Source organism: Polypterus senegalus, chromosome 2 (genome assembly GCF_016835505.1).
Source record: "Polypterus senegalus isolate Bchr_013 chromosome 2, ASM1683550v1, whole genome shotgun sequence".
Taxonomy (NCBI): domain Eukaryota; kingdom Metazoa; phylum Chordata; class Cladistia; order Polypteriformes; family Polypteridae; genus Polypterus; species Polypterus senegalus.
Genome location: NC_053155.1, coordinates 267252292 through 267272292, shown reverse-complemented (window position 1 = coordinate 267272292; position 20001 = coordinate 267252292). Strand labels below are relative to the sequence as shown.

The window sequence follows — 20001 nt, the reverse complement described above, 5'->3', positions numbered from 1 at the left end:
GGAAAGACTGTCCAACAGGTGTTAAGACTGTACACTGTGGTGCCATAATAAGGTCTTGTAAAATGCAGCATAATTCACTAGATGATATGTTTGTCCATGGCATTTTCACATGGAAATCTAGTTGCAATTACACTCAATAAATAGTTGACTCATTGCCACATATGGCTCAAACCCATTCTACTGTCATTCATGCTGCTTTAACCAGCTTCACTGAAAATGTAATGACTGCAAGCTAACAATGCAGTGCATGCTGTAAATTTAGACCCCACCTCTGAGAGTCAACAGCACATGTTCCAAGGTGTTACTCTGCAATCCACTGAGGACATCACATATTTATGATGGTGTGAAGCATTGTTGCAGGGTCTACACACCTTTGAATAATAAACTGCCTCCCACCAATTATGATGTTAGTCTATGCTTCCCAAATATTTCTTAATGATGGAAGGATCCTTCATACAACTGTTGTTTCCGGTGTCATTGCATTATCATAGTCGTATGGGCAAGTGTCAAACTTATCAACTATCTTCATAAAGGTCAAAGATTTTTTTATAACTGAACATACATTTGATTAGTTATGTGAAATATAATTGCTAATTTCCTTTAATGATTATCTTTCATGCCATTTAATTGACAAACTACAAATTTCACTCACCCAATCACTCCATCACTGCTAAATTCTCCTCAAAAACAGAAGAGGTATATTTTAGCAAAACAAAAACCAAACAATAGCTTTCTGTGAGGTTTGTTTTCAGTTATATAGTACTGGAAAACAATTATTGTTTTTAAGTCCTCTCTATATTAGCAGGCAGTACAAAAGTAGGGTGGCGCAGTGGTAACACTACAGCCTGGCAACAGGGAGACCGGGGTTTGCGTCCCAGATTCATCTTGCATGGAGTTTACGTGTTTTCCCGGTGTTCATTTGGGTTTCCTCTTGGTGATCCAGTTTTCTCCCACAAAGACAGGCCATATTGTATGTGAGTGTGTTCAGCCTGTGATGGGACTGTGCCCTGTCCAGGGATTGTTCCTTCCTATCACTTGATGCTTGCTGGGGTAGGCTTCAGCTTCCCCACGGTCCTGCTCAGGGCAAGCAGGTTAAGTAAATGGATGAATAAATAGATGTATTCATTTTCCCAACCTTTTGTGGGAAGGAGCTTGAGACAATTTTGCAGTACAGTATCAGGTGCCCAGGCAGTAACTAAAAGTGGATGGGAAACCAATGTAAAGTAAAACAATGAATCTAACAGACATATTATTTGAGACATTGAAACACATAGAGGAAACACTATGAGAACATTCAGTCTCCATATAAACTACAGCATTGACTGTACCACTAAAGGGGAAAAATGAGTGCCAGTACTATATATCTAAAGACAGGTTGGGCAAACTACAATATTCAGTATAGTTTACGTTTGTAAGATTTCTGTATAAATATTAGTTCTAAGTTCTTAGGATTAGTATAATAGTCCACTTTATCTTTTGTTCAGATCCAATAACATTTCTCTTGTTGCTTCAATGAGTGATACCATGTCTGATCAATAATTGGATATTTTTAAATAACACAAAAGTAAAGGGTCTATTAATTAGTGGAGCACTTTTAGAATGCTTCTAACAGTAACAAGGATATCCACTTTTAGGTGTGTTCAAATATAATGCAAAAATCACCTACTGCAATCGCCATGTTTGTCTATCTGTGTGCATGAAACAACTTGGGACTCAGGGAACCATTTTTTTAAAAATTTGGCACACTTATTCTTCAAGGAAGTATGTTGAGAATGTTCAGTTTTCATTGAGCACCCTAAACAAAATCTGGAAATTGTAAAATCTTCCATTGAAAATCAAAGTTCTGAATTTGAAAACTCATGTCTCTTAAAACTGGGAAAATTTGTGTGCAACTTTGATTAGTTTACTGTTGAAAATTAATTTTGAGAGAGTTCACTTCATCCTGTATATTTTATATTTTTCCTCTTTTACTCGTCTGACAGTCGCTCCTGATGGCAAAACAGATTCTCAATAAAACTTACTCAAACAATGGGAGAGCCACACACACACACATTGTACTTTTCCTACACTAGCTCACTTAATGGTGCTTGATTAAATTAAGTGTAAAAGCACTTGTCACTTATCTAGAAATGGCTGTAAGAAGACAGGAATTATGTAAGTGTTGCTCCATAAGCATAGAGTGAACAAATATGTACTCTGTATACACACTGTTTTATACTAAAATAACCTCACTGCTACTTTATCTGCACATTATAATGATTCAGTATTTGTCTGAAACTAAAGCAAACTAAACTAAATTAAATCACAGCTCCAGACTGCTCTTCATTACGGATTCAAAGAAACCGACAGTTTTATATTATGACTTGAACACTAAAGCTTTTTGGGTACATCTTTCAAAAATGTTATGTTTAAGAAATGTGAACTATGGTTGATCATAGACCCTCCACTAACAATTACTGTGATTTCACATTATTTAAATTTGAATCTGCTAACTATGAAAGTTATTAAGTCACCACAAGCCTATTTGAACTATGCTTTTAACTACATAATATTGTAAAGTACTCAAGTGTTTATTTAATATATAGTCTAGTAATATAGCCTAATAACAGTGTTATAAGTGTGGTCTAGTATCACCATTATTTTTGAGTATGAGCAATTGTTACAAAAATATTTATTAAACAAAAATTTGATAACTGACTTTATAAAGTAATGAAAAAGTGTAAAATGCTCCAACTGTCAAATCAGTACGTCCCCAAACACACAAAATGTTTATGCCATACATACATTTTCTAACTTGTTTAACTCACAGCCTAAATATTATCACTTTGGCATTATGAATAACAATTTATCTTTTAACAATTACACTTTTGCACAATCCAAAATCTGCTTTTTACATAACGGAAATACAGGAACGGTAGAATTTTTTACTTTAATATGCAAGATAACTATAATTTAACCAGGTCAAATTGAGAACAAACCTTTTTTCACAATCTAGAGTTTATCTAATGAACATGTACATTAGAACAATCTAGACAAGAACAGGCCATTCAGCGCAACAAAGCTCGCCAGTCCTATCCAATTATTTCTTCCAAAAAAAACATCAAGTTGAGTTTTGAAAGTCCCTAAAGTCTTAGTGTTTAATTAATTCAAAATGCTGCAACATTGTCATTCTCAGGACAAAGAAGTATGACCATAACATACCTGTTATGGCATCCTTGTATTTGTTTGCATTTAGCTAATTTCATTTTTCTTACTTATACATTTTTGAATGGCTATTAATGCGTACATTCTCAGAATAAATACATTTCAACGTACTGAAGGTGTACCTTTGCTCAAACCTGCTGATGCAAGAGATACACGCTTGTCTTGCTGTAATTAAATTCAGGCCTGACACTCACTCCTTTAGTCTAGCATATCCTTATAAGAGTCACCGATTAGGTGGTTTATACTGCAGCTATGTTGGTCAGTCATTTGCTCAAAAACCAAGTTTGTCAATCATCATGAATTATCAGTAAACTCAGATTCAGTGTAATTAGAGTGGTAGGGAGGAGGATATGATAAGCAGGTCTAGATCAGTAAGGTAAGGAATGATGTTAAATTGAGTTTTTGTGTTCCCCTTCCCTTAGTCAACTGGCCATGTTGACTTCGTATGTGACCAGTAGTTTATATTAGCATGAATTTTATGTTTAACCATTAAAATTGATTTCTGTTTTCATTTTTAAAGTGATAATGTGTGCAATTGGCATCGAGTACATTACTGCTGTCATATTTGTAAACAAGTATTTGTGCTCTTGTACTTGAAAAATTCAGCTTAACTATAAAATGACCATTCAAAGAAAATTAATCAACACAGTATGTGCAATAACACTGTCATAATCCTTTCCAGAATTCCTTATTCACGGTGAAGAATATTGACTGTGTTCTACTCTTCTTTTGCACTCTTCTACTTCTTACTGTGCATTGCACACTTACGCACTTCTAGTGCACTTCAGGACAAATCTTCTTGTTAAACATTAGCTCTTATCGTTGCTGCTTTTCCCATTTTTATCAATGTACAGCATAATTTAGGATTCTGGATCTTGTCACCATGTGTTTAACATAATTCTAGTGTGTTGCACTTATAAAAGTCTAATATGAGAGACGTTTCAAAAATTAATGGTAACCTGTTTTAATGCATTTGAATAGTCTTTGCTTTGCAAAATATTATCAATCATTTCCCAAATGACATATATAGCATTGCTATAGCTATGTAACTTTACATTCCCAAATTCTGTATATTTCTTTAATTCTAGCAAGCAGAGAATCTTTATAAGGGATACATCTTCAGCTGTGGCTTTATTTTTAAATTAATTGATGGATATCAAAATAATAAAGACAGACCTTGAAACCGAGAGTTTTAGATGGTCTGATTTAGTATTTTGTGTGTAATTTGTAGTCTTAATTCTTTGTCTATGGTAAAAATAATATTGACACATAATTGATTGATAAAAGCTCACATTAAATAATCTTAGCATCAAACAAACATTTTACATTGCTAACATTGAACAATTGAGTAAACTATGCTTAACATTTTCTGAACATGCTGTCTGTACGTTTTTGGGGGTGCTGTCTTACCATGCCTTTAATTAGGTTCCCTTTTCAGTCATGTGATATAAATATCTGGCCAAAGGTTGTATGGTAATTCATTTTAAAGAACCACGAAATACTATCTGTCCTATACAGGTCATTCAAAAATGTACTGTAAAATTATTAATATAAAAGAGTTTTATTTTAAAAAGTTAAGAAAATGAATTTATAATTGCCAAAGTGGAATAGAAAAACATATTAAAATATAATTTTGAACTTATATCTTAAAAGTTTATTGGTCATTCAACTTTTATGAAATACATGAGCCCATCAATGTGAAATACAAGGTAAAATAGAAAAGATTAATAAAATGTAATGCTACCAAAAAGCATGTTAGTTTTTCCAGGAGGAAACCTCACAATGCTTTTATTGCTACTGCTATAATGGCCAAATCCATCCTCCAAATATACATGTAAGATTAGCAAAATTGTTTATGTGCTTTTTATTTTGTCTTATTTTATTTTTTTTTAATTTTATTGGAGCACAGGCAGGTTAAGTGACTTGTTTAGGGTCATACATTGTTAGAGAAGCTAAATTGAAGTAGGAGCACTGGAGTGTAAAGTCTAATGTCTTTGGCCATCACAGTGCACTGTCCATTTAACTTTGTTATAAAGTACCCGTGGCTCTAGAGCTATACCGTATGTTATTTATATTAATAAATAAAATGTTCCTATGTACATAAGATGAAAAAAACAGAAGACCCCAGTTAATTTATTTTTATTGTACTGTTAGTGGAGACGACTATTCCACACACCACTTATCCTCTCCTGCTTCTCTAACTCTTCCTACCTTTGAGAGTCTTTGCTAATCTGCACCACAATTTAATATGTCTTAAAGAACATATCTGTCATTACCAGTTAAGCAGAATAAACAAACTTGCCTATTCTTTATTTACTGATCCTTATGTTTTACTTAAAATAAAGTTAGCTTGAACACTTGTGTGTAAAAACTTTACATTTACCATGTGGTCCCAAAGCCTATTTCTTCATTTACATTCCACATCACCAAAAACAAAAAGAAAAACAACTGTAAATAATTAATGTAATAACATTCTCAGAAAGGCATTTTATATTCTCAACTTCAGCACCTCCGATTTCATTTCTGCATATAAAGCTTCTTATTTGTGTGGACCACTTTAAAGTATGTTTAGTTATCTGTCTGTATCGAGAGAGAGATAAAGCAAATACAAAAATCTATGTATATCAAATAATCTGTGGAGTGCATCTGTCTTATTTAAAATAATCCAAAATGTTTCCAGGGCAAGATCCAACCTGTGAACGTTGCAGTCAAGTTCCAGCCTCATTGGGCCACATGTTTTGGGCCTGCACCAAATTAACATCATTCTGGACCAAAATCTTTAAATGCCTTTAGACAGTCTTGGTGCCACAATCTCTCCTAATCCACTAACAGCTGTGTTTAGGGTACTTCCAGATGGGCTTAAAGGGGAGAAGGACAAACAAACTGTAATTACCTTTACTACACTATTAGCACTTAGACTTATCTTGCTCAACTGGAACAATCCAAACTCTCCTATTCTAAGCCAGTGGGTAACTGACGTGATATATTATCTTAAATTGGAAAAAATCAAACTTGCACTTAGAGGATCTGTTCAAAACTTTTTCAAAACCTGGTAGGATCTACTCAATAAAATTTTATAATAAGCATTTAAATTGAGGAAGTGGATTCCCTTGTCTTTTTTATTCTATTTATATTTATTTTTCCTACCATTAAAGTTTTACTCTGTTGGCCTAGCTCTCTTTCTCAGGGGTGGGGTTTGATTTGATTCAAACCTAGTTTGGTAAAACTTGACTTGCTTGCATGGAATGTTTTTTGATTTTTAAAATAAATTCAATAAAATATTTTAAAAAATCTATGTACATCATACCTTATTCATTTACTGCAGGTCTTGGACCATAGTTTCTTTGCTCATCCCTGGGTGCACACAGTTAAAGTAATTCACTGAAAACTTTTTTTTTTCTTCTTAAAGAAATGTATCAGTGCATTTTAACTAGCTAAATCATTTTGGTTTATCTTTAATGTGTATTTAAAATGTTTGATTTTTTTCACCTCTGACTGAGCAAAAACAAGATAAACACTGTTTTTCTCCATATTTTATATTTTCTGTGGAATTATGGAAAAATGTGTCAAACAAAATGTCAAAACCTCCAGAATATAGTCTATCTATTGAATAAATGATGGACAACAACAACAACAACATTTATTTATATAGCACATTTTCATACAAAAAAATGTAGCTCAAAGTGCTTTACATAATGAAGAATAGAAAAATAAGAGACACAGTAATAAAATACAATAAGTCAACATTAATTAACATAGAATAACAGTAAGGTCCAATGGCCAGGGGGGACAGAAAAAACAAAAAAAAAAAACTCCAGACGGCCGGAGAAAAAAAAAATAAAATCTGCAGGGATTCCAGGCCATGAGACCGCCCAGTCCCTTCTGGGCAATCTACCTAACATAAATGAAACAGTCCTCAAAAAAGTGGAAATCAGAAATCTTTTCTAGTTTACACAGAATTAATGTAAACGAACACAGTGGCTTTTATAGCCTAAAGCATGTTTAAAAAAATGTATTTACAGTAGCCAGTACAGTCTGTGCTGCAGAAACTGAAAGCCTAAAATTTAGATGTTTTTTAGGTTTCGGAAACAAGATTTAAGTCCACATCAAGTTAGTACAAAAAAATCCTGAGAGCCTTGACCTTTACTCATTAGAGAAATATTTTTTTGAGAAATAAAGTATAAATTGTGATTACTTAGACTAAGACTGAAAAATAGGGTCTTTTTTCCTCTGCTTCTACTAGATGAAAATGGTGTTACTTTTTACCCATAATTACTTGATTACATTTAAACTGGAAGAAGATTTACTTGGATCACCTTTTGATTTGGGTTCAAGAGGTCAGAAGTGCACTTTGAAACTGATATAAACAAGTTAACAGGGACAATATTTTATATTAAGAAATAAGCAGACCCACTGTCCACCATGTATGCTGAGTGGTCAATAAGTAAACTGAAAGATATGGATATCTGTAGTCATCTCCAACTAGCATTCATGCTGTAAAGAGCACAGTGAAAGTTTTTTCAGTGTGACATTTCTATGGATCGATAGAGAGAAAAAAGATAGAGTGTCAACATAAAGATGTTTCTTTTATTTGTCTGGTGTGAAAAGTAATAATATACACAGTAATCAAATGTGAAAGCTTTTACCCCTCATAGTAGACACAACCTGACACAAAATTATAATTAGGGTCACCTCTTTGCATACAGATTGGAAATCAATTCTAACTTTAGACCTAATACCCAGTATAAATTTAACCAAATTTGTCTGTTTCTGTCACAGTGAAGTTGTTATAATACAGGCTCTATAGTCACTATGCCAAAGTAAGAAGGAATTAGAATAATTATGAAAATTCTTCGGAAAAATACTGTTGATGTGTGTCAGCCTGGAAAGAATTCCAGTGAATCATACTCATAGCTGTACTGTCCAAATAAGAAAGGTCTAAGATAGAGGGTAATCCTTCTAGAAAATAACTATTCTCAAAGAGCAAGAGCTCTTTGTGCAAAAGCAGAATTAATCAATGACTAGATAGATAGATAGATAGATAGATAGATAGATAGATAGATAGATAGATAGATAGATAGATAGATAGATAGATAGATAGGATTATTTTTTAGTGTAACTCCAGTATCAAAAAAGACAAAGGATAAAATTATTATTAGTAGAAGAGCAGCAAGGCAGAATCCACTCCTAAGTAAAACAAATGCAAATGCTTGCCTCTAGGTTGTCAAAATATACACAAATTATGTTCTGGAAGACAAATACAGTAGATGTGACAAAAGTAAAACTTTTTTGCTGATTTTAGTCCCATTGTGTCTACAAAAAGCTAATACTGTATGCCATAATAAAAAAACACATTACATTAACAATTGGAAACAGTTTTGGAAATTATATTGTATTTGGATGTACACCCCTTTTATTAAAGACAGCAAGACAAAGTCTGCATCATGAGGGTTGATAGACTTTGAAATGATCCAGTCAAAGTCCAGACATGAGCCCAAATGAGATATTATGGTAGCACCAAAAATGTAAAACTAAAGTCAGTGAGGTGAAGCAGTTCTGTAAGGAAAAGTAAGCCGAGTAAGTAAGTAAGCTAACATTTCTGTGAGAAATTCATTAAAAAACTACAGGAAATCTTCATTGTTATTACTGCTATAGGTGACATAACCAATCATTGAGTTTAATCACATAGTTTACCACATTAGGTTTTGTAGAGTTTCCCTAATATATTAAACATTTCATAATTCTTAATTTAAGAAATATCCAAACATTGTGTTATTTATTTAATGAGGGGTAATTTTTTCCAATATTAGTTTATTTCCCATCTGCCTAAGCATTCTTCATGTTCAATCCAAGAACTCTTACTATATACCAGTAGAGATCAGACGTTTAGCAATGAGTTAAATAAGTCCAGAAAGTAAATTACTGTACATTGCATCATATATAATAAAGCACTTTGTGAATGAGAACAGCAGTATATAAAACATACCTTATTATTTTTAGTTAGGAATGAGCTTAAGCATTAAATGACAGTGAATTTAGCTAATTATGATCAATTGGTCTATTTCATACTGACATAAATAAAAGTCAGTTGAACACATATCTGTATCCTTTTCTTTATAGTACACACCTCTTTCAGCAGTATTGTACTCTGTATGTGCATGTAGGTTTATTACTTACTAATTAGTTAAAAGCTTTTTGATGTCATGGTGGGCACTACTTTAAATTTCATTGATAACATTTAACTAAACATGCCTGATATGTCAACTGTGTAACAATGAAAAGTCAAGTATGCTTTTTATACAGTCATTTTTGGTTTACTTTTTGGGACCTGTATATTGTACTCCCATCCATTAGTTTTCCAATTCCATTTTTTTTTGTTTCACTTAAGTACACAGTTAATATATGGACTTGGTCCTGATTTAGGCAATTCCAGGAACACACACATATATATATATATATATATATATATATATATATATATATATATATATATATATATATATATATATATACTAGTATCTCAAACATGACAAATCATTCATTAAGTGTGTTTGGGAATTTCACAGTACATAACAGTTAATTTCCCTGTTTTACAAGTACAGAAGTTTAGTATGGTTGTGTATATGCACACATACATATACACTAGTTAAGTCCATACCAAGAATAATATATTGCAGTCATGGCAGCTAATTGCAAAAATTAATCAGGGCAGAGAGCCTGGATCATCTTTTGTGGGCTGGCTCAAGGGCCTGCTATTTTGAAGATACTGGCAGTACATTTATTTAAGCCACCAGTGACTATTACTTTCACAATTAACCAAATACTTCCTGATAAACTAGGTTCTGAATAAAAAGCTGACTTACTTTTTGACTAATATCCATTGCAACCATGTCTGAATTAATTAAAATTGCACAACTGTTTTATGCAAAACCACCAACAGAATAATATTAATCCATAATAATATGTACCATTGCCTAACTGCAGTAAATTCAATTGTAAAAACAATATTAAAATAAAAACATGTACAAAGTTTGTACAAAAGCTCGTGCAAAAGTTTGCTGACGATACTGCTATCGTGGGCTGCATCAGGAGTGGGCAGGAGGAGGAGTACAGGAACCTAATCAAGGACTTTGTTAAATGGCGCAACTCAAACCACCTACAATTGAACACCAGCAAAACCAAGGAGCTGGTGGTGGATTTTAGGAGGCCCAGGCCCCTCATGGACCCTGTGATCATCAGAGGTGGCTGTGTGCAGAGGGTACAGACCTATAAATACCTGGGAGTGCAGCTGGATGATAAATTGGACTGGACTGTCAATACTGATGCTCTGTGCAAGAGAGGACAGAGCCAACTATACATCCTTAGAAGGCTAGCGTCTTTCAACATCTGCAATAAGATGCTGCAAATGTTCTATCAGACAGTTGTGGCGAGCGTCCTCTTCTACGTAGTGGTGTGCTGGGGAGGCAGCATAAAGAAGAAGGACACCTCACGCCTGGACAAACTGGTGAGGAAAGCAGGCTCTATTGTAGGCACGGAGCTGGACAGTTTGACATCCGTGGCAGAGCGACGGGTGCTGAGCAGGCTCCTGTCAATCTTGGAGAATCCACTGCATCCACTGAACATTATCATCTCCAGACAGAGGAGCAGCTTCAGTGACAGTCCTGCTCCACTGAAAGACTAAGGAGATCGTTCCTGCCCAACACTATGCGACTCTTCAATTCCACCTGGGGGGGTAAACGTTAACATTATACAAAGTTACCGGTACTGTCTGTTATACCAGTATTTTTATCACTCTTTAATTTAATATTGTTTTTTATCAGTATGCTGCTGCTGGAGTATGTGAATTTCCCCTTGGGATTAATAAAGTATCTATCTATCTATCTATCTATCTATCTATCTATCTATCTATCTATCTATCTATCTATCTATCTATCTATCTATCTATCTATCTAAGCAAGCAGCTAAAATGCATTGTACTTTATTCACCACATTAAATAATTGAAAGTAGAGAAGGAAATGGAATTGAAAATGATTAATGAATTTTTCACAATAAAATACTTAATTCAGGCTAAGAAACAGTGAAGATGTTATTTTGGAAAAATCAATTCTTCCAGAAGTTACTGTTATAGTGTAATTATGCTTGACTACTGAGAACTGTTGTGAAATGCGCTTCTTGCCTGTAGCAGCCAAGTACACTTAATGCAAAATAATTTTTCTGCACTAATGTTTGTTTCAGTGCACACACATTTAATACATTGGCTTATACAGACCTCTTACTACAAGAATACATACAGTACACTGAGGCATGATACAAAATACAATAATGCATATGAAGCAGTAGTAAGCTAGCACATAGAATTTATTAACATCTGATTTATATAGAGGAGCCAGACAGACACAATTACTGACCTACCAGTGAAACTCTTGCGTTGAATGATATGATGGGACCAGGCATTCCTACTTCACTCAAAAAACTCTTGCGTACAAATGTGGATGTGGTGCTTCAAAAACTTAAGGGAATTTCTTCTTCTTTTCCTTTCAGTTAACTGAAATGGCAAGGAGACTGACTTTGCTGCACAGAAGAAAGGTTGTTGCATGTATGGTGGTCTTTTCAATATTTTCAGTCTCTCTTTCTGAGCAACAGTGCCATAGCTGCTGGAAGAGTCATTGGTAGAACTAACAAGTCCTATATACAGTAACTGTGTAATCTTGTTCTTAAAAGTGAAGTTCTATTTTCTACCATTAAGAACTCTTAAAGGTACTTTTTCATGCGTTAGCTTTGAAAATAAATCGCACCGTGAAATGACACAACTTTTTCATATAAATCACTATAGAAGAGTGGACTGGTGACATCACTGGTGTAGTACTGAGCTGGTGGAAAAACTCAAAATTCCCAGAATCAATGTTGTGCCATGAGTTATGGTTATGCAAGTTCAGGCATTACCTAAATGCCCAGTGACAGTCATCAAACAGTTACTAACTTTCCTCCATTGCTTCTCTTCTTTGCACACTGCTGTGGCATTTGGTGCCACTGCTATATGTTCAAGCTAATACTACTGCCCTGTGAAGAGACAACAGAGATATTGGATGCCTAGAAATCTGAAGATGAAAGAATATGATATTCTTATCAGACTGTCCAACTCAGATTTATATTATTGTAGGATGCACAGGATGGGGAGGGGGTGACCTAGGCCTTCGTAACTATGAATTTGCCTGTTCAAATTAGAAATGGATTCCCTAGAGGTTTAGTTTTTCAAGGTACAGTAGGCTGTTGACTAGAGTTTTTGTTTTCCTCTTCTTATTTGTTAACTACGGTAGTCATATTTCAAATACTAAGCTAATGGGCTCATATTGTCATGATTTGTTTATGTTACTCAAACTGATATTTCTTTATTTTAGCAAATTTGTATGTAAATGATACATGGTATAATTATTGAAGAGTACTATACAAAATACTTTAAAAAATGCTTTTAAGATGTTACCTAGCAATTCATTGAATAAATCATGTAATTAACTTATTTGATTAGGAGATTTGTTTTCAACTGTAGCTCCTTGTCTGCTCTCTTCTGTTTTACATGCATGCAAATAAAGATGAATTGTGCAGTCTACAACAGAAATGAGAAACATAATTTAAAAACTACTCAAAATCAAACTTTGATAATTGAGCTAATTATTTTCTATTAAACTCTTTTGAAATAAAGACCACCATTGATAGCAGATTGCTGCAACTAGACTTAAAAAGAGTGGAAGATCAGGTCAGTAATTATATTCATTTGTTATTTCCCTCTTCCTCACTTTGGTTGTTTGCTTAATTTTCTTAAGATGACAAACAAAAACTAGAAATGAATTGTACAAGATGCAGAACAGTATGGATTTACACAGAAAAACACATCAGTTAAAGAGAATATCTGTTTTTCAGGATCACCCTCAAGTGTTAAGCTGAATTCACCAACTCTGAGTGTACAAGGCAAGCAGCACATTATTAAGGCCAACCAGACCTTAGAGCTCCAGTGCAAGTAAGAAATGTCATTGTTTTCCAATGTGTCATGAAGGAAAGTGAGTCAATATGCTGTGATATATTAAGCGATGTTTGAAAGATATGTTTTGATACACAGTATCATACTTTACTTTGCATTCAGTAGCTGGACTCGCACTCAATGCATGACAGGAAAGCCAATATACGTATTTACAGTTGTTAAGGTATGGATGACTGGACTTTCTTTTAAATTTCCCATTTCACAAACAACAGAGTGACTGAGTGAGAGAGAGAGGTAAAACATAGAAGACTTAAATTATTTGGCTCTAAAATAATGTTGATGCTTGATCAAAGATCAGTTAACACACTCTGGATATATAGTTTAGCATCATTAATGATAATATGTTACTTAACAGCACAGCTCTTACTACTGTATGGCTGAAACAGGCACTAAAACAGACATAACAACAATAAATAAAATACATTTAACTTTATTAAGATTTATGTGGTTTTTACTTATATTATTTAATCTTTCTAGATAAAATATGTGGGGTGGTGTACGTTCCCTTGGTAGGTCTCCATATTGTTCGCTTTCTAACCATTCCGTTTACAGTGGGATGACCAAACAGCACAGTATAGCAAAGAGGATGTACAATACCAACAGCCCACATTGTTGTACGGAGAGCAGTATTAAAGTGTTGCTTCACTGAGGCAACATTCTGCATTCCAGAGTTGTATACTCTATTGTTTATTCTATCTCATATAAGTGGGAAATCCTCACATTATGTGCTTTATTCATAAATCTAGCAGTGCAGCCCTTGAGCTTTTGTATACAAAGCCCAGTAAATCTTGCTTCTGAGATGAGTGATTGGAAAAGCTGCAGTTTTTCTTTAGGAGGTAATGGAAATTTTGACTTGAAGGAAAATCAAGAATAAAATATCTGGTTAAAAGATTGTTATATACTGTATATATATATATATATATATATATATATATATATATATATATATATATATATATATATATATATATATATATTCAACAAAGCATTTGATTATTACTTGATGCTTCAGTGTATGTGTGTTTTTTACAGAGGGAAATTTGCTCTTTCCTGGACATATCCAAAGAGTGTGAAGACTGATAAAGGGAGACCAAGTATTAAAGAATACAGATGTGGGAAAAAGAACCAGCTATACTGCAGCAGTCTTGTTTTGGACCATGCAGTATCACAAGAAACAGGACCATATAAGTGCAGATATTCTTCTAAAAAGGGAAAAAGACAGACCTCTGTTTATGTTTACATTAAAGGTGAGAACTGTTTTTTTATTTTCACTAGTAAATATGCAGTGATACCAAAATAAGAGCATTTATTTTATACATTTTATAACAGCATAGTAAAATAATAATAACATTATATATACATATATACACAGGGTGGTGCAGGGAAAGGGGAAATTTTCAATAAACACAATACAAAATACATTTAATGATAAAATGTATTGTACAGGATATGCAATTAATGATGGTAATCAATATTCATTCAATGTTCATTTTATGTTTTGAAGAAAACATCATGAAGGTGTTGTCCATTTTTCCGTACACATTCTGACAGCCTGTTGTGGAAATTCTGCATTTCTCGACGTAACATATCAAGAGGAATGACAGCAATTTCCTCTTCAATCCTCCTTTTTAGTTCAGCAATGGTTGCAGGACGTGTGCGGTACACTTGACTTTTAAGATGTCCCCACAGAAAAAAATGACAAACAGTGAGATCTGGGGATCTCGGAGGCCATTGAATGTCACAGTTGCGGGAAATGACGCGTCTTACAAACAATCGTTGAATAGCTGCCATCAAATTTCGGGCAATGTACGAAGTGGCTTCATCTGGGAACTTCGTTTTTAATGCTGAATCAATTTCTTCGAAATTACGCACCCATGTTGTAATTGCACAAGCAGACAGGACACAATCATGACGTCCTAACTAGTAATGATGCCGAAATTCCCTTTGCGCAGCAGTCACACTCTCACCATTCTTATAAAAGGCTTTCCCAGAGAAAGCTCATTTCGTACCACTTCACTGCTCCTTTATAACTAATGGCAAGGGGTTCTAAATGAGGTCACATTGGTCCCAAACAAATGCTGATGCTCCAGAGTCGCCAACACCTAGTTCCAAAATTTCCCGCTTCTCTGTGCCACTATATATATATATATATATATATTTAACAGTAGGACTACCACAGTCCCAAGAAAAAATATGAGAAGTGGTTCTAATTTTTTTCTAGCAGGCATTTGCTTTTATTGCAAGTCAAAATTGGGTTTCTGAAGATTCAGGACACTTCTTTCCAGTATTAAGTTAAACAAATAAAAATATCTATTTGACCCAAGAAAGAAAACCTCAAATTGACTATGGACTTGCCTTGTGAAAACCTCAAAAACAGATAATATGGATAATAAACCACAACTCCAGTTTAACTTAAAACTGTCAAGAGCTGTATTTTAGTGGGAACTATCAGAGATTACAAACATTTGTGTGCAGCTCCATCTCAGTGAAGTTCTAAAATGGCCTTCATCTGTTTAATTCAATTTGTTGTAGAAATAGAATTCCAGAAGGATAGACTTACTGTAACTTGTTTACAATACTCTTTACGAATTTCCACATGTCAGTGACAAATCAGATTTGTTTTCACTGGAATTAATAAGTGCTTTGTTGCATTTCTTCAGATCTAAATGTATCTTTTTATTGCATAAATCTAACCTGTGAACAGAATGTTATAACGCACAAAGGAATGATGTACATTAATTCATAGATGATATCTGCATTGTACATGATGTTAAATTAGATACTGCACATGGAATTTTGCAAAGCTCATCTTAAAATTATATAATATTAATAATATTGTATTATTAATAATAATAATACTGTATAATATTTTAATAAGGATAATTAAGTATGACTTTGAAGAGGATGCCTGAATGGTATAAAACTAGCTTGTTATTTTGTTAAAAAAGGTTTTCCAGTTAAAACAACATAGCTAATGGATAAACTTTTTGCCATCTCCTACTTTTTTTAAATCATAGGCTATTGAAGGTAATGAAGTATTCAATTGTATTGATTTACATGGGATTGTTTTAAATACATTCTATCCAAAAATAAAAAATGAACACAAATAAAACCTTTTACATTACAATGAAAATGGTGTCTGTCTTCAAAGTTTGATAACCATATATTACTATTGTTTATTTTACTTGTTTATGTGAATAAATAACAGTGACCATTAGTCAATAAAATAAAATGAAATTTTTGTTAATTATAATCACAGAATGATCAAATGCTGAAAATAAAAGAAACACAACATTCAGTAAATCTTTGCATCTGGAAGGTTGTGTTTTTGGTAATTTATACATATGATATTAATATACACATTAAAAACGACAAGGTTTTTTTTAAGAGAGTACCAAAAGAGAGCAGGTGTATGATATTGTATTAAAGGCATGATTCACTTCTAAAAATGCATAGACTCTGTTGATAGCTTATAGTATACCACAGACTTAAATACATACAAAATGGTATAATATATATTTCATTAATATCCGTAGATGTCAATATTCATGTCCCATGTAAATTTACACATATACAATGTGTAATCTGAGTAGCTTTTATGAGATCTTGGATTTCAAAATTTTGTTTTCTTTAAAATGTGCTGAAGGGTTCAACACATAACATATATTTTAATAGGTCTTGGGGGACAGCAGTGATTGGTAGCTTTACAACTAGTGACTTTTCTAGACTCCTCCTTTATTCTGGATGAGAGCCAGAGCTATGCTGCGCAGGAAGGGCAGAGTGAGCATAGTAAGCTTGCAGTTATTGTTTCACAGGTAAAGAATAAGATATAGAAAAAATTAAATTCTGAAAATAAATAAATAAATATTCAAACCCTGCAACCACCTTGATGCCCTCCACCTCCAACTGCACTTTTGAACAAGGGAGAAGACAAATGAGAGGTGTAGCAATATTGTAGCTTTAAAAGTCACATATAAATTCCCCCTGAGAATTTATTCAGTATGCCGTTAAATCCTGATATTTTTTTACAGTTTATGAAGAGATGGCTGAGTTCTGTTCCTTACTTGAAAATATAAAATGTGAAACCCAATCTAGTTTTCTTTGATAATATGTTATACAGACATAAGGCAATCTACCAATATGTTTATCATCACTTATAGTGAGCTAGCTTAGATGATATAATTCTGCTTCAAGAAGGCCTAAAAACATTAAGTGTTAATTTTCTTAATAAACAGATTTAGTTCTGAATCATTCAAGCAAGTTATTTTAGGTGTCTTCCGGCACCAGAATAAACACCTTTGATGGTGATTAAAAAAAAAACCCTCACAGGAATATACAACTGCTTTTTTCTCTCAGGAACAAAATGTATGTGTGTTTCTTTGCCAAAGTACCAGTTTCCTTTCACTAAACTGTCAACAGGGTTTATGTAAGTGAATCTGGATATGCAGGTATCATTTTGGCAGCAATAACTGGTGACAAGCTGTCTGCGGACACAAATCCTTCATGTCCTTTTTAAGGACCTTTGGTGATCCTTTGCACCCGGACTGAGGAAATCGCATTGCTCTACTACGCTGAGCCTGGAAGCTGTATTTCGTGACAAGAACGAATGAGCCACGGGGGAGCAGTAACTTGTTTCACTGGCAGTGGTTATTAAGGGTCCCCGACCTTTTCCTCATCTCCAAGTCGTAGCTGTGTGTAAACTGTTTGTGTTACGATAATGGGAGTTCAATTTTAGTCTTTCCTCCGTATCAAAGTGTAAAGGAAATACAGGATTAAATAGTCCTTAGGGTACTTTTGTTATATCTACAAGCTTTTTTTTTTGGCTTCCAAAAACAATGGCCTAACAACGCCCACCACCTTAAATGGTGTTACAGCATCTTAAGAAGAGAGAGGAGAAAAAAAAAGATACAGCAAGAACATTAGCCATGCTAACCAGGTTTTAATATTAGAGTATAGTGAGCAAGTTATACAAATGAAGAAGCTAGATAAATTATGTTAAAATAAACAAATTACTGAATTAACAATATTACTATGTAACCAATTTAATATATATATATATATATATATATATATATATATATATATATATATATATATAAATTTGTATTAATACGAGTATTAGGAAATGCTAATTTATATTTAAACATTCTTGTGTCTTTGTACTACTATGCCAAAATATTATTGAATGGTATCTTATGAGAATTACCTTTCACAATGTTTGGGGGTAAATAAAATCTTTGAGAACTTTATTTATTTAATCTTTTTTTATTCTTTTTTGAAGATATGCAGAAACCATTTGTTGAGATTCACAAAAACATTCCAGAGGTTTTGTATATGACTGAAGGCACTCAGCTGGTTGTTCCATGCAGAGTGACATCACCTGACATCACAGTTTCTTTAATCAAGGTAGGTGCTTTTGTGAAGATTTTGTAAAAACACAATTACCATGAGGATGTTGGTTTAAGATTAGTTTTGAAGCACAAACATTTTAAAAATTACCTACCATTTTAATGAAGTGTTTATTACTCTGGCATATCTGTGTTGAAGGTATTTCACCTAGTTCACTAAAATGTTTTTTACTTTAAACCTTTCCTAAGTAAAAAAAAAAAAAATTATCTGAATGAGAATTATTTCCTTTTTACTTTTAAAAAATATTATGTAGTTATTTGAAAATATATAGCAGTTTGAATTAATTCATTTAAATTTGGAAAAGGGAATACATATTTCCCTGCAAAAATACTATAAAATATATTTATTTTACAATATGCAAACACAAAGTATTTCTCTTGAATGATTTATATGCTGAAAAGTAAACAATTTATAACACAAATAAGAGGAGATGGGAAAAAAAACCAATTAATCACCTTTCCTTTGGTATTGGTATTTTCTCTTGTGTCTGCTTTTGCTGCCAAAGCAGAGACCTTTCTTAGCTGATTATCACATCTCATCAGATCTTCCTCTTCTCTGCTGACAAATCTGGGAATGGAGACAGGAATCCGGAATGTCTACTTTCTCTAAATCGGAAGTACCCTCTGGACAGACTGCTGGCAAAGTCAGGAAGTCTTTCACTTACAATACATTTTGCAGACACATCCTCTAAGACGGTGCTGTGAACTTAATGATTTACACAATGGATGCAACATCACAATGCCTTATATTGCTAAACATCCTTTTGCATTCACAAGCAATTACAGTAAATTTTTGTAATGACAGATTTTCCATTTATCCAGAAGTACGCTTTCAGTTTGGGACTTCAGTTTCCTGATTTTGTAAAAAAAAAAATGTTAGAATATTTAATAGAATAGACGGCTACCCTGTATTGCAAGTGAATATAATGATTCCTGTTGACAGCACTCTTGTTAGTATAGTCTTAACACTGAGGTTGTCATTCATGAAGTCTGAATGCCAAGTTCCCCGCCACCACCCCTCCCAACCCTGTCTTTGAATAAAGAGGAAAGCACACAGAAGAAGAAACAGGTAGGAAGTTTTGTTACCACAAGGGTAAAACTGAATCATTCTTCTCTTTCCGAGTTTGCCTCATTGTGGTTGTGTTCCTTCCTTAATTAGAGACTTTTAACAGCCTTAGAGGTTTCAGAGGAAGCTCAGTTTAATAAAATATAAAGACACTTTGAAAGCCATTAGTTGGTCTTTGTCACATTAGCTCCATAGTAGTTCTGTACAGTTTAATTGACATGAGGTTTGAAACCCCAGATCCCTCATTACTTAACTATATTTATCATCTGAGTAATAATCACTATGT

At 33.5% G+C, this 20001-nt stretch overlaps 1 protein-coding gene across 3 annotated transcripts in view; it reads left to right on the top strand.

Annotated features, from left to right (window-relative positions):
* flt1 (fms related receptor tyrosine kinase 1) overlaps positions 1-20001 on the top strand; it is a 161192-nt gene that overhangs the window by 10329 nt on the left and 130862 nt on the right. For all 3 annotated transcript variants that reach the window (XM_039745508.1, XM_039745506.1, XM_039745507.1), the window contains exons 2-4: positions 13124-13220; positions 14274-14488; positions 18523-18647. In XM_039745508.1, the coding sequence (XP_039601442.1) occupies positions 13124-13220; positions 14274-14488; positions 18523-18647 (437 nt within the window). The remainder of the gene's footprint in view (positions 1-13123; positions 13221-14273; positions 14489-18522; positions 18648-20001) is intronic.